Source organism: Dama dama, chromosome 20 (assembly GCF_033118175.1).
Source record: "Dama dama isolate Ldn47 chromosome 20, ASM3311817v1, whole genome shotgun sequence".
Taxonomy (NCBI): Eukaryota; Metazoa; Chordata; class Mammalia; order Artiodactyla; family Cervidae; genus Dama; species Dama dama.
The window spans coordinates 3,480,499-3,494,509 of NC_083700.1; the positions used below are offsets into that span (position 1 = coordinate 3,480,499).

The following is a 14,011-nucleotide window of genomic DNA, read 5'->3' on the forward strand; positions in this document are numbered from 1 at the left end:
TTGTGTCTGTAAACATCTGTGCCTTATCTTGATTTATTTTGTGCATCAGTTAGCAAGATGTGTCTTAACGTAATTGCTTCTTTGTGTTACTCCACTTTGACTTGCGAAGGGTTTCATGGGAGCATTCTGTTGTCAGATAGCAGGGGAACCTGTATCTAAAATGTGTTAGTATTACTTCCATTTTACCACTAACACTGATCCAAGGCATCAGCACCTCTCCTGGATTACTACGATAGCTTTCTTACTAGGTCCCTGCGTTCATACCACCCTCTCCAATCCTTTAGTTACACAGTAGCCAAAGTAATCTTTTAAAACATAAGCCAAATCATGCCACTGTTCTGATTCACACTCCAAAATGGCCCACCACCTCACTCAAAACTGAGGTCCATGTAGTGGATCTTACGTTACCTGGTTCTTGTCACTTCTGTGGCTCTCTCCTTTGTTTGCTCTCCTCTAGCCGCATCTAGTTACTTATTGACTCGGGCAGACTAAGTGTGCTTCTGCCTTACAGTTTTTGCATTTACTTTGCCTGAGGTGACCTCCCCCAGATTATCTGGATTTCTTCTTCCTTTACCTCTTACAGTGCTTTGCACTTGTTTTTTTCTCCATTAGACCCTAACATACCACGTTATTTAGAATTGTATCTGTTAGTTCTCTGGTACTACCTCTCCCTTTTCCACTTGATTTTATTCTGTAACACTTAACAACTTCCTCTGTATATTTCACTTGTTTAATTTCACTTATTTTGTAAACTCTGTGACACTGAGAATTTTTGTATGTTTTGTCTGTTGATCTTCCCCTGATACCAAGTGTAGTGGCTGACACATAAAAGGTGCTGAAAAATTTTTTATGGAATGACTGACTGAATATCATTTTTAGGATTTTTTATGGAATGACTGTACCATTTTCAGGATTCTTGACTAGATTATTTTGCATATCTCAAAAAATCAAACTTGGGACTGTTTTTAACTTGAAGATCTTGTTCCAGATATACTTGCTGATATTATAACATCAGTTCTTTGCCTGTACAATATAAAAATTTCTCTCTTGTAACCATGGAACAGAGCTCTAGTTTGTTATTCTAAGTACAATTTATATACAGGTGAGGTTCTCTCTGGAAATGATTATATGTCTGACATTTAAACAGCTACCACACCAGCCATCTTCTAATTATTCCTTTTCACACTTGTGACTTCCTCTGCAGGTTTTGTTATTCTCAGTTGCTTTTAACCATACTTATATATAATATAGACTATTTTAGAGGAGTTTCTGTTTCCTTTGCTGAGGATGGAAAGTCCCCCATTCCCCACCCCTTCCCCCCTCCCGCCCACATTCTCCTTGTTGCTCAGTATAGTTTCCAGGAGAAAATAGAAAATTTACCACTAAGCTATCACTAAATTTCTATGAAAACTTGCTAAATTGTGAGGAGGAAAAAGTGAATGTTATGTTAAAATATAAGGGAGTGACCCACAACATTGGAAAAAAATATTTGCAAATCATACATCTGGTTTATGATTTAGAATCTAGTATCCAGAATATGTTATATAAAGAACACTTGCTACTCAACGGTGAAAAGATAAATATCTTAATTTAAAAAATTGATAAAGGATTTGAATAGACATTTCTCCAGAAAAGGTATACAAATGGCCATTAAGCACATATGGAGATGTTCGACATCACTGATCAAAGCCACAGTGAGGCACCACTTCATAGATTGAGTAAAAAAGCCAGTGGCAAGTGTAAGTGTTCATGAAAATGTGGAGAAATCAGAGCTCTCATACATTACTGGTAGGAGTATGAAATAGTACAGGTGCCTTGGAAAACAGCTTGGCAATTCCTCAAAATTTAAACATGGAAGCTATCATATTATTTAGCAATTTCATGCTAGGTTATATACCCAAGAAAATTGAAAACATGTCCCCATAAAAACTTGCATGTATGTTCATAGCAGCATTAGTTACAATAGCCAAAAAGTGGAAAGAGCTGTTTTCATCAGCTGGTGAATGAATAAACAAAATGTGGTATATTTAAAAAGTGGAATGTTATTGAGCCATAAAAATAGTGATGAAATACTGATACATGCTACAGTGTGGATGCACCTTGAAAAATACTATGCTAAGTGAAAGAAGTAATACACAATGGCCACATATTATATTATTACACTTACATGATGTGTCCAGAATAAGCATATCCATAGAGACAGACTAGATGAGTGGTTATCAGGAGGAGAGTTGAGGGGCAAATGGGGAGTGATGAAAATAATCTAGATTAGTGAGATACAAGTAGCTGCATAGCTTTTGTGAATATATACCACTGATTTGTCTGCTTTAAAAGGATAAATATTTTTAAAAGTGTAAATGTTATGGTATGTGGATTATACATCAATAAAAAGATGTTAAAAATGTGAAAGTTAAAGGGAGTGATTAAGAGTGTCAGATACCATATGTATCAAATAGAAGAATCTCTAAAAGGTGCCATTCAAATTGGAAATGGATTTTTGATCATTTTATCATTGATCAGTGAACTTAGGAATTGATCATTCACTGGTGATATGGGTGAGAATTCAATGGAAAAATGAGTTGACTTCAGTGAATTGAGTGAAGAGTGGTAGATAAAAATAGAATGAATACAGACTTTTTAAAAGAAGCTTGACAGTAAAGCTTCAGAAAGCATGTGAAAAGAATGTAGCTGAATAGAAATAGGAAATTGCAGTGTTTTACCTATTAAAAATGATAAGAACCTTTAGTATATTGTGAGGAAGAATCAAGAAAGAAGAGAGGAATGTAGGTATAGAAATAGAATAATTATTCAAGGAATGAAATAAAAAGCACAAATAGAGATTAGGCTTAAACACAACAAATGATCCATCTGCTAAGAAAGATTGGGAGAAATTAAGAAGTAGATAAGTTTATAGAATGAAGTTGAGGAGCTTGCTATCGTTTCTATAGAACTGACTTTATTTTTTCTGAAGTAGTAGGAAGAGTTAGTAGCTGAGAATGAGAACGAGGTAGAGTAAAGACACTGAGGTGAGTAATGCAGGTTGGAATAGATGCTGGGGGAGAACCAGAGAGCAAATGGTCAGTAATAGTAAGAAAATAGTGGGTACTCCTATTGCCAACTAGGTGTGTAGCTACTTTACCTATACTATATTTATCATTCATAATAGAAAGCTTAGGCTTAATGTACTTACATAACTTTTCTCTTGTCAGTTGAAAAATGATGAGATTTGATATCACATTTACATGACTTTAAAGTTGCATTCAGTCTTTAGGTTGAAGATACTAAGTATAGGCTGTCAACATCAATGGATATTTATGGCTGTCTTTCATATTTTGGTTTTTCGTTGTTGTTTAGTCGCTAAGTCATGTCCAACTCTTTTTTAACCCCTTGGACTGTAGCCTGCCAGGCTCCTCTGTCCATGGGATTTCTGAGGCAAAAATACTGAAATGGATTGCCATTTTCTTCTCCATGGGACCTTCTCAATCCAGGGATTGAACCCATGTCTTATGCGTTGGCAGGTGGATTATTTACCACCGAGCCACCAGGTGAGCCCCATATTTTGATTTAGCATCTCAATAAAGAAAGTTAAAAAAAAAAAATGGAAAGACTCTATTAGACGTACGGTGTGCTTTAAGAATTTAGCAAATGAGTTTTCTTCTCATCTTTTAGTTACGACAGCCTCCAGTTAAACGTTTGAGACTTCGTGGTGATTGGTCAGATACTGGACCCCGAGCAAGGCCTGAGAGTGAACGAGAAAGAGATGGTAACTATATTTGGTCAACTTTTAAAAAATTAATATTTTAGCTTGTTTCCATTTTTTTGCTTTATAAGTGATATTGTAACAAACATCTTTGTACATATATCTTTGTACATGTACTTGTGCAAGTGTGTCTTAGGATGAATTCCTAAAAGTGGAATGTGTGGGTCACTGGATAATTGGGTTTTAATATTGATAGTTATCAAATTACCCTCTGAAAAGTATATACTATTTTGCATTCCCACTGAAAGTCTAAGAATACGTTTTTTGCCACAGAAGGATTGGGTATTATCAAACTTTATAATTTTTGCCTTTGTATTTGATATAGAGAGAATTGAAAACTCCCAATTTCCGATCTGAGAGTTTTATAAGAGCACATAAAAAAATTTTTTTTTCCCTCCTATCAGATGCCTTTGGTAAGCATAAGAAACTACTATTTGGGAGTGTTAAGGTGCACATGTAAAATAGAAGTAATGTTTGTGATTTTATATAATAAATGGGTCTATAGCCAAAGTCTTATTCTAATGATTTCTGAAAGCTTTTAAGATCAAAAGCATATTTTCCAATATATTAGTGTTTGTATTATTTGACATCATATTTTAAAATATAAGGCTATATTATATAAAGGTAATAAAGCATAGAATAAATTCTATCATAGAAAATACAAAAATAGTTTTTATTTTAAATTATATGATTGTAGAATAGAATTATCACAGTTTCAATTTGATGGGATAGTTAATTTGATAATGCCCTTAAGACTACTCAAATATTTGAAGGAAGAAAAGGGGGGAGGAAAAAGATAAAACATTTTCTGGTTTCATTTAATTTCAACTATATGTAATTTGCAGTAAATGATGATGAAAATAAATTCAGTTTAGGGAAATTTAAGTGAGAGGGCACACCTTCAGTTTAGGGAAATTTAAGAGAGAGGTCATGCTTTGTTTTCAGTCTGTTCAACTTAAAATTCATGAGCTCTTCCTATCTGTGTACTCTTAGACCTAAAGATGTGGGTTGGGGTAAGGGTAGGAGTGTGGAAGTACCTCAGGATTGGCAGAGATGTAGGAGGAGCTCAAAATACAGACGGAGAGTGATTCATATATACATTTACTATAAAATGTGATGACAGCCCTAGTAGATTTACATATGCATTCATATAATTTATTTAAGCAATTTGATTTTTTAAAATTGCTTTCACTTGAAAGGCCTTCAAATATAGATTTTTACATTAATGAAAAATCCTGACTTATTACTAAGTTCACTGATAAGACCTGTTTTGTTATCATAGGAGAGCAAAGTCCCAATGTGTCATTGATGCAGAGAATGTCTGACATGTTATCAAGGTGGTTTGAAGAAGCAAGTGAAGTTGCACAAAGCAACAGAGGACGAGGAAGATCTCGATCGAGAGGTAATTTTCATTATTAATTAAAGCTACCAGAAGGCTTGCAAAGACTATTTTTTGAAGTCAGTTTTATTTATATTATTTAGTGTATACCATATTTTATATCCTTAGTGATCATAAAGTTCTTACTGTATTATGTGGAACAGTAGAGGACAAAAGGTGTTGGGTATTATTTGTTCCTTTAGTTAGCCCTCATTGTTTGCTTTTCTCAAGAAAAGTAAGAGAATCTGATAACTCTGCCTTGTAAGTCCATTTGTATGTACTTGGAGAGTGGATGTAGATTAAACTCTGTGGATAAGTAAGTTTTATATAATTGAATAGTTTCTTCTTTTGGTTATTTATATACAATGGTTATTAATTGCTATTTCAGGTATTAGCTGACCTGTTTTCATATTTTGGTTCACTACTTTCTAGCTTTATGATCTTGGCAAGTTACCTATCTCTGTCAAAAATCATGAATATGAAAGCTAATTCCTAAATGCTTTAAGTCCCAAAATGAAAATTTCTATTGAATTTCTTTTATAAATAGTTCTTGTTAAATTCTGCATATATAAACTTAAAAAAATTTCTTAGACTATGGATTTGCTTAAGGGTTATCACATTTGTGCTTAAATTTAAACTAAGATCTATTTAAATCAAGATAATTAAAGGAAAAAAATTTATATTCTATAGTAGCATCTTTTAAGACATGAATTTGATTAATTCATTCTGTATCTTTCTTTTAATAATATAGATTTGAAGCAAAATCAGGAAAGCTTTTAATGTTTATTGAGTATTCTTAATTATTCTGTTGCAGATAGCACAAGGCCTGCCGCAACACATAGCAGATATTCAAGCCTTTTAAAATCAGGATTGCATCATGTTAGTTTAGTGGTTAAAGCACTACTGCTAATGAAATGGCAATTGGGAACTTAATCCCATTCGGACCTAATTGTAGCTTTACTCTTGTTAATAAAATTTTTTATTAAATATTTTCCCAAGGATATTATTATGTTACAGAGTGGAAATATATTAATATAAGTCCCTTATCCTTTTGTTGTTGTTCAGTCACCAAGTGGTGTCCAACTCTTTGTGACCCTGTGGACTGCCGCATGCCAGGTTTCCCTGTCCATCTATTAAGTCAGAATTATCATCTTCAAACTTAAGGAACAAGACATTGTTTACAGGCATCTTGCAAGCTGTTATTTAGCTTTGTCTAAGTCAAGCTACGATGTTGAGCATTTTGCTTGGAAGGTTGATTATTGTAACAGGAATGTGCCATAGGTAGGTTTTTTACCCTTATTAATTAGCATGTTTGGTTAAGGTACCAAACCACCAATGGGTGCTTTTGATATCCCGAAATTATCTACTTCTCTATGTATGTGTGTGCACATATATTTCTTGAACATATCTCTTTAGAGGAGTTAGTTTTGGAAAGCATTTAGTATTTCAGTTTGTATTACAATATGTTTTTTGAAGGTGGGACGAATCAGTCAGATGTTTCAACTCTTCCTACGGTCCCATCAAGTACTGATTTGGAAGTGGGTGAAACTGCAATGGAAGTAGATACTCCAGATGAACAGTTTCTTCAGCCTTCTACATCCTCTAATGTGTCAACTCAGGGTCATTTGGCATCATCTTCTACAGAAAGCCCTCATTCTACTTCTTTGCTGTCTTCTCCAGACAGCGAACAAAGGCAGTCTGTTGAGGCGTCTGGACACCATACACGTCATCAGTCTGGTGAGGATGTTATTCTTTAAATAGGCTGTGATTCATCTGATGATTTTTGATAATGAAAACATTTTAATGGGTTATTTTGAAAGGAACTGAATTACATCAACTTATTCTTGCTGAAAAAAATGATCAAAATTACTTGTAATACATGAATATGTAACTTAAAAACAGAATTCAAGTGTGCCTCACTTGCATGAATTTTATCACATAGCAGGAAACTCCAGTTTACCCAAGACAATTCTTTATAAAATGTAAGTATCAGAAGATAGTGCTTAGACATAGTTTAATGTATTGACTTAATGATTATTTTTATAGGCCATTATAGACCATTATGGAACAAAATTTCTTTCTAGGCGTTAATGAAAATATAGCCCTGATTATTATTAGTTACTTTGTATTTATTTATTTTTTAATTATTTTTCTTCAAATCATGAAATACTTTCAATATGTTCTTTAAGGTGAATTTTATATGGTCTTTTGTTATATGTATATGCAATTTACCAAAAGAATTATTTCTCCTTTGTTTACATGAAAAATATTTTAACAGATCTTGGTCTTCTTGGTATTTGATGTTAATGAAAAAAAATCAATTTCTCAATTCTCCTAAAATTGTATTTTCTTTTCAGTATTCCTCATGTTCACACACCCCTCCTCCATGGAATGTACTACTGTTTACATCAGTAATTTAGCATATATGTCTGTAGTTTACTTGGCATTTTAACTGTATACATGTAATTATAATAACCAATAAGATGTTCATACGTATTTTTCTTTGGGATTTTTAAGGAAGTATTTTACTCATATATAATTAAAAATGTTAGCAACTAAAGATACAGCTGGGAGGCCTAAGCTAAATCCTATAAAAAAAATTCCTAACAGCTTTCCTAACTGCCAAGTTGGTACTTTATTCTTACTTCTCTGAAATCTGATACCAGATCACCAAATATGAGGTGTTTTAAATTAAGCACTTTTATCAGTATATCCCAGTTTTGGTAATTTATTTTCAATTTCTCTGAGAGTAGAAGCCAGAGTCAGTTACATGACAGTTAAATAATAGATGTGTATAATTTATCTATAACAATGAGCTAAAGATGAGCTATAAAATTAGGTTTTCCACATTCTCATCGATACAGCATTTCAAGTTTTGGGGAAATAACATATTTTGGAGGGTTTGGGAAGCTGGGACAAAATCAGCTAAAAGTTTGCTTTCCAAAACAAGTAAAATTGGTAAAAATAAGAGTTTTTGAAGTGATAACATTCTTGGGAATACTCTTAAAGAGTCTGATCAATTGTAAGTTTGATCACAGCTTAGCGAAGATTGTCTATCTCATTTTTATGCTCCATGGAGTCTTACCTGATTCCAGTTGTTTCTTAAACACATTTCTGAGTATACTACCTTGTAGGGAATTTCATTTTTCCATTTTGTCATAACTTCTTAACACATTCTAGTACTGCATTTCAGATTATTAAATCCTTTTTAATATTTGATGTAAGTATTAGATACTGCAGTCATTGAATCATTGAAGAAAAAAAAAACATTTTTGTGATGATCCTCTGACATTGAACATTACTTAGCACTTCTGTCTATAAATTTTTCAAAGATAAGAAAGACGTTTAACTGGTAGGTTATGGAAAGAATTTCGTCTGACTAAACTATGGAAAAATGGGGATATTTCCATGTTACTAAGATAGTATTGCTACTGAGGAAAATGATTTGGTGTTAGATGTAACATCTAAAGATTATGTCACTGATTGTTTTGACAATAGGCTTTAGCATTTTAACAATAAGGACTTAATGCTCTTTATGTTGTGTTTTGTTTTTCAATCTTTATTCAGTTCTAAGTCTAGATGGGTTTTTGAGTAGTACGAATTGCCTATATTGGTGGGAGTGTCATCTCAGAACCATGATTTCTGTTATTGTCTTGCATAGAAATAGAGAAAATGAAAACATATGCTTCTTGCTTTTCCTGTGAATATCTCTCTATTGTAAATGTTTGTATTTTTCATTTATGTCCTTTCCTTTTCTTCTGTCACTTTTGCTGGGGTGAAGGAGAGGCACAATGGGAATGTGAAGACTTGCTGGGCAGCACTCCATCTCATTGAACCGAATTATTTGCTTTCTCTTAGCCTGTAACTGAGTCACTGAATGTTAGTGAGGAAATTTATGACCACAGATTTCACTGGGTGCTCCGCACTGTGTGTTAGAACAGTCTTTTAACACAATTGCTCTCCAACTGTCAGTTTCACACCTTATGTCTCTCAGACTTTTAGCACTACACTTTGTCCTCATCCTGCTCCCTAGCTGATAACCTTCTTTCATTCATAGGAGGGGGAAGAAAGCATTCACTTTCCTACTTTTGAATCTCTCAACTTTGCAGCATCTGTACTCACATTGTCTATGACAGAAGTGGTCACATTGTGGGAAGAAGTGTATCTGCTCCTAACAGAAGCTAACCAGTGCAGTTTCCATCTCTTCCCATCTTTTCGAGGAGTTTGCTCCTTGTCCTGCATCTTTATTATTACCTTTTCTACTGAATTTTTCTCTTCCACCTCAAACATGCTCTATTATTATCTTGTCTTAAAAAAAATCTCTTAATTGTCCCACATCCCCCTCCAGACCCATGTCTTTGCTCCTTTTATAATCAGAGTCTTCATGAGAGTAGCTGACATATACTGTCTCCTTTTTCTCACCATGTTCCACTTACTTACCGACCAACCCTAATCTGCCTTTTAACTTCCTTTTTTCACTGAAACTTTTTGTCAGAGTCACTACTGACTTCCATTTTGCCCCAAAAGTATACTTCTTTCTTTTAACCCAGTTATATTTAGCATAGTCTGTCACTTCTTTCTTGAAGCACTTTTCTTTTTTGGCATCTGTGATACCACTTTTGCCTACTTAACTCTTATTAGCATCTCTGGTTTTCAGTAACCATTGTTGATAGTTCTCATTCTATAATTACTTGTCAATATTTTAGTAGAACCCCATAGCCTGTGCTGTCTTCTCTACATGGACTCTGTCCCTCATAAAATTGTATCAATTCCTGGAGCATTTAATATCTCCAAATGTATACTGACAATCTGATCTTCTACCCTGAGTTACTTATTCCTGTGTCCAACTGCTTATTTAACACTTTGTTTTGATTATCTTTGCTGTGAATAGATATCCAGTAATTTATTGTTTTTGGTCTAATATGTTCAGCTATAATTTATCTTCCTACCCTTCCTATCTCACTAATCTCTTTCATCTTGATCATTTCATATCTTAGTAAATTATAATTACTGCTTATTTTCTTATTTTAACAGACTATGGGTTACTGATCTGATTCCTTGCTTTCCTTCGTGTCCCTCACCCAATTCATCATCTATTTTCTCTGTATCTAAGATACCCTTTACTTCTTTTCATCTTACTGGATTGGCCAAAAAGTTCTTGCAAGTTTTTTGCACAAGATGTCATGGAAAAACCCAAATGAACTTTTTGGCCAACCCAGTACTCTTATTCCCTTATACTTTATTCTCCATGCAGCAGCCAAAATGAGTATTTTAAAATATTAAATCAGATTTTGTAACTTTGCCATCTAAAACTCCTCAAAGACTTTTGATTGCATTTTAAATATAAATAAAAGAGGAAAAAGAACTGAATCTTTATGGCTGGTGCCTTGTCTACCTTTCTAGGCTCATTTCGTACCATACTCTGTCTTCCTAATGATCATCACACGTAGCTGTACTGATTTCAGTTCAGTTCCTTGAATATGGTAAGCTTTCTTTTGCCTCTTTCTTTTGGATTCTGAGTCTTTGTAACAAACTTAACTGATCTCTGTACTTGAGAAGCTCTTCCCTTGGTTCTTCCTATTTTTTTGGTTTTCAGCTCAAATGTCACCCAAGGGAGGTCTTTCATAACTCTCATAGCTAGGTTCATCTTCCTTTCCTTCCTGCCCCAGAATTTTATTGTGTCTTGTATAGCCCTATTGTAATTATTTTATTTTTTATTGATTTGTTTATGACTATTTTCTCATTAAAATATGCTCTCATAAAGACAGATTTTATCTATCATAAGTTTCTTAAAGATACTGTTAAGTCCTTTAAGCTGGTATAACCTATGTAATGTATATTTAGCTATTTGATAGTCTTTATAGTTTCAGTTCCATTTCATTCATTCTGGATGTTTCCAGTAGGCTCCACAAATTTGATGATATGTAGGGAAGATGCTATGAATAGATATCTGGTAACTTATTGTTTTTGGATTCATTATTTGCCCTTGGCTTTCCAGACAACATAAGACTGGATACTTTTTTCTTACTTTGTTCCAGAAATACTCTATGGTAACTTATGGAAATACTCCTAAAAAATCATTTTGATACATGATGAAATCAGGACAGGTAAAATATGGGTAGGAGAAAAAATGGAGCCACAGTGACATGAATATATAAAGTACGTGCCTGAAGAGTAGTGTATCTAGAGGGGCCACTGAATTGACTTTGAGTTTTGTAGCTGAATTAGGAAGATAATATACTCAAGTGGAATTTGAAGTCAGTTGGTTACTCTTTTAAAATTTGAATTTCTTCACCCTTTGTATTCTTGAATTTTATTTTTATTCACATAGACCATTTGAAACTACATTCTGTATACATAGCACAGAATCTGATTAGACATTTTGTTTCTTATTCATGGTCTTTTCTTGAATGTTTAACAAAAGATGGTGCTTTTGAAAATATGGTTATAAGATTACCTATTTAAAGACCAGAAAGGTATGAATATGAGCTGAAACTATATAAGGTTAAAAATGAGATCTTCACAATTTTATTTATAAAAAATATTTCAAAGTAACTACAAAATATTTTTTTCTTTCTCAATAAGGCCTATCAGACATCAGTTTTAGTTGTTTCTCAAACTAAGCCTTTGTGTGTTATTTGTAATTTTTTCCCCATGGTAAGGAGCTTCTTGTAATGAGAGTGTGTTAAATGAGACAGTCATTCTAATGTGTTATACTTTAATTTCCTCCTTTGGTCTTATTTTAATCTAAGAAAGAGAAGGTGGTTTCTTTGGATTGGGTAAAGGATATCAGTACATAAAAAATTTAGTTTGGGGGGCTCACCTTGAGCGGCGCGTCACCTAGAGGATCCATGTGTTTCTAATTAATGGACCACTGCTAAGAGTCAGACACGACTGAGCGACTTTGCTTTCATTTTCACGTTCCTGCATTGGAGAAGGAAATGGCAATCCACTCCAGTGTTCTTGGCTGGCGAGCCCCAGGGACGGGGGAGCCTGGTGGCTGCTGTCTATGGGGTTGCACAGAGTCGGACACGACTGAAGTGACTTAGCAGCAGCAGCAGACCATGAGAACTGAATTTTTTTATGATAATACATAATGACTTACGTGTGGATTCCTGCTTATTTACAGATTTCTGTGTCAGCTCAAGTTTTGACATTTATTTAGGTCTATTCAGAATCTTTATGGTGGAATTGAGCTCTGTTGAAAAATTCCTGGGGAAGTTAAAACTCTGTTGTATGGCATAGCAAAGCAAACTTTTCAAAGCTGAGATAATCCAGTTTACAGTTTCCTTTAAAGGGTCAGGGTCTAATCAGATGAGATATATGCAGTTTAGAGAGTAGAAAAAAGTGGAGCTATTAGGTTAATGACCACTTTGGGGAAACTAAAGAAGCGATCAGAGGAACTTATAAATCAGTAAAGGAATGACCAGTTCTGATCTTGGAGATAGCAGTGAATGGTGACATGAAGTGAGATCTTAGTTCCCTGCCCAGGAATTGAATGTGTGTAGCCTGCCTCCCTGGTGCCTCAGTGGTAAATAATCCATCTGCAATGAAGGAGACGCAGGCTTGATTCCTGGGTCAGGAATATCCCCTGGAGGAAGTCAGGGCAACCCACTCCAGTATTCTTGCCTGGGAAATCCCATGGACAGAGGAGCCTGGTGGCTACACACAAAAGAGTTGGATACAACTTAATGATTAAACAACAACAACAAAAAGCCTGGATGAAAATCAGAAATACTAACCATCAGACCAGCAAGGGCTACTGGCTAGAAGCAAGTTTTCCCTGGCTCTTGCCCCCGTTGAAAAATGCATTTCTCATGGAGGCAAAACTGTTAAAATAGGTACAAAGTTTATTATTAGAGAGACAGCACAACAAGTGAGAGAGCACGCAGAGAAATGGTCTAGTTAAAATTGGAGTAAGGCAGAGATGCACACCCTGAGAGAAACGGTGTGGGCATCCTCCCTCATGTGGAGGAGCACATTTAACTTCCTGAAGAGGAAGTTAAATCATGTATATAGAGCAGTTCTTCCGGGTCTTTATCTTTGGCCAGTTACTTGGTTTCTTTTTCCACATCTGAAATTCTTTAGGACCCTCTCCAGTACGCATGCACAATTTTTTCCAAAATGATTTCCAGCTCAGAGGCCAGTGGGTCACCTGTGGCATCACACATTATGGGTTGGTACCCCCTCCTTTTGACCCCTGAGAAGCCTTTCTGAACATGTGCAATGTCTCCCTTGCCCCAAGGGTAGATAATACTCGATCTCTTGATCTTTTCTCAACAGGATTTAGCCCCTCTTTGTGTCTGCCATGACTATTGTTTTAAAGTGTCCTCAAGGAGACAAAGGCCATTTACCCAATTTCTGTTGTTATTTCTGTTTCTGAAGGAGGCTGGTTGTAAATATCTAGCCTATCTCCTGTCTCAGGAAATGCAAGCAGGAGCCTAGTTGTAAGTGTCTGGCCTGAAGCCCATCTTTTTAGCCCCAAGAAATGTAAACATGAGGCCAGTTGTAAATACCTAGCCTGGAGCCCATCTATTTCCTGCCTCTGTTCTAGGAGGAAAAATACCCAAGGATCACCTGGACGAAGGAGCAAGTTGGGAGTGATAGCAAGCAGATAAAGTACCACCAAATGACATGTAAAAATAATCCAGCGTCCAGGACAAAAGAACCTATGTACTGGAAGAGAGGCAGGACTGCAGGTTACAGCCAGATGGACTTTCCTCGGGTCTGTGCTGTGCTCGTTAGTTGCTCAGTCGTCTCTGACTCTTTGCGACCCCATGGCATGTTCGTAGCCTGCCAGGCTCCTCTGTCCATGGGGATTCTCCAGGCAAGAATACTGGAGTGGGTTGCCATGCCCTCCTCCAGGGGATCTT

At 35.2% G+C, this 14,011-nt stretch overlaps 1 protein-coding gene across 4 annotated transcripts in view; it reads left to right on the forward strand.

The window, feature by feature from the left end:
• The window catches only part of DCAF6 (DDB1 and CUL4 associated factor 6), a 182,504-nt gene that overhangs the window by 93,494 nt on the left and 74,999 nt on the right, over positions 1-14,011 (forward strand). For all 4 annotated transcript variants that reach the window (XM_061120187.1, XM_061120188.1, XM_061120189.1 and 1 more), the window contains 3 exons: positions 3,670-3,763; positions 5,043-5,162; positions 6,615-6,875. In XM_061120187.1, coding sequence (XP_060976170.1) covers positions 3,670-3,763; positions 5,043-5,162; positions 6,615-6,875 — 475 coding nt within the window. The remainder of the gene's footprint in view (positions 1-3,669; positions 3,764-5,042; positions 5,163-6,614; positions 6,876-14,011) is intronic.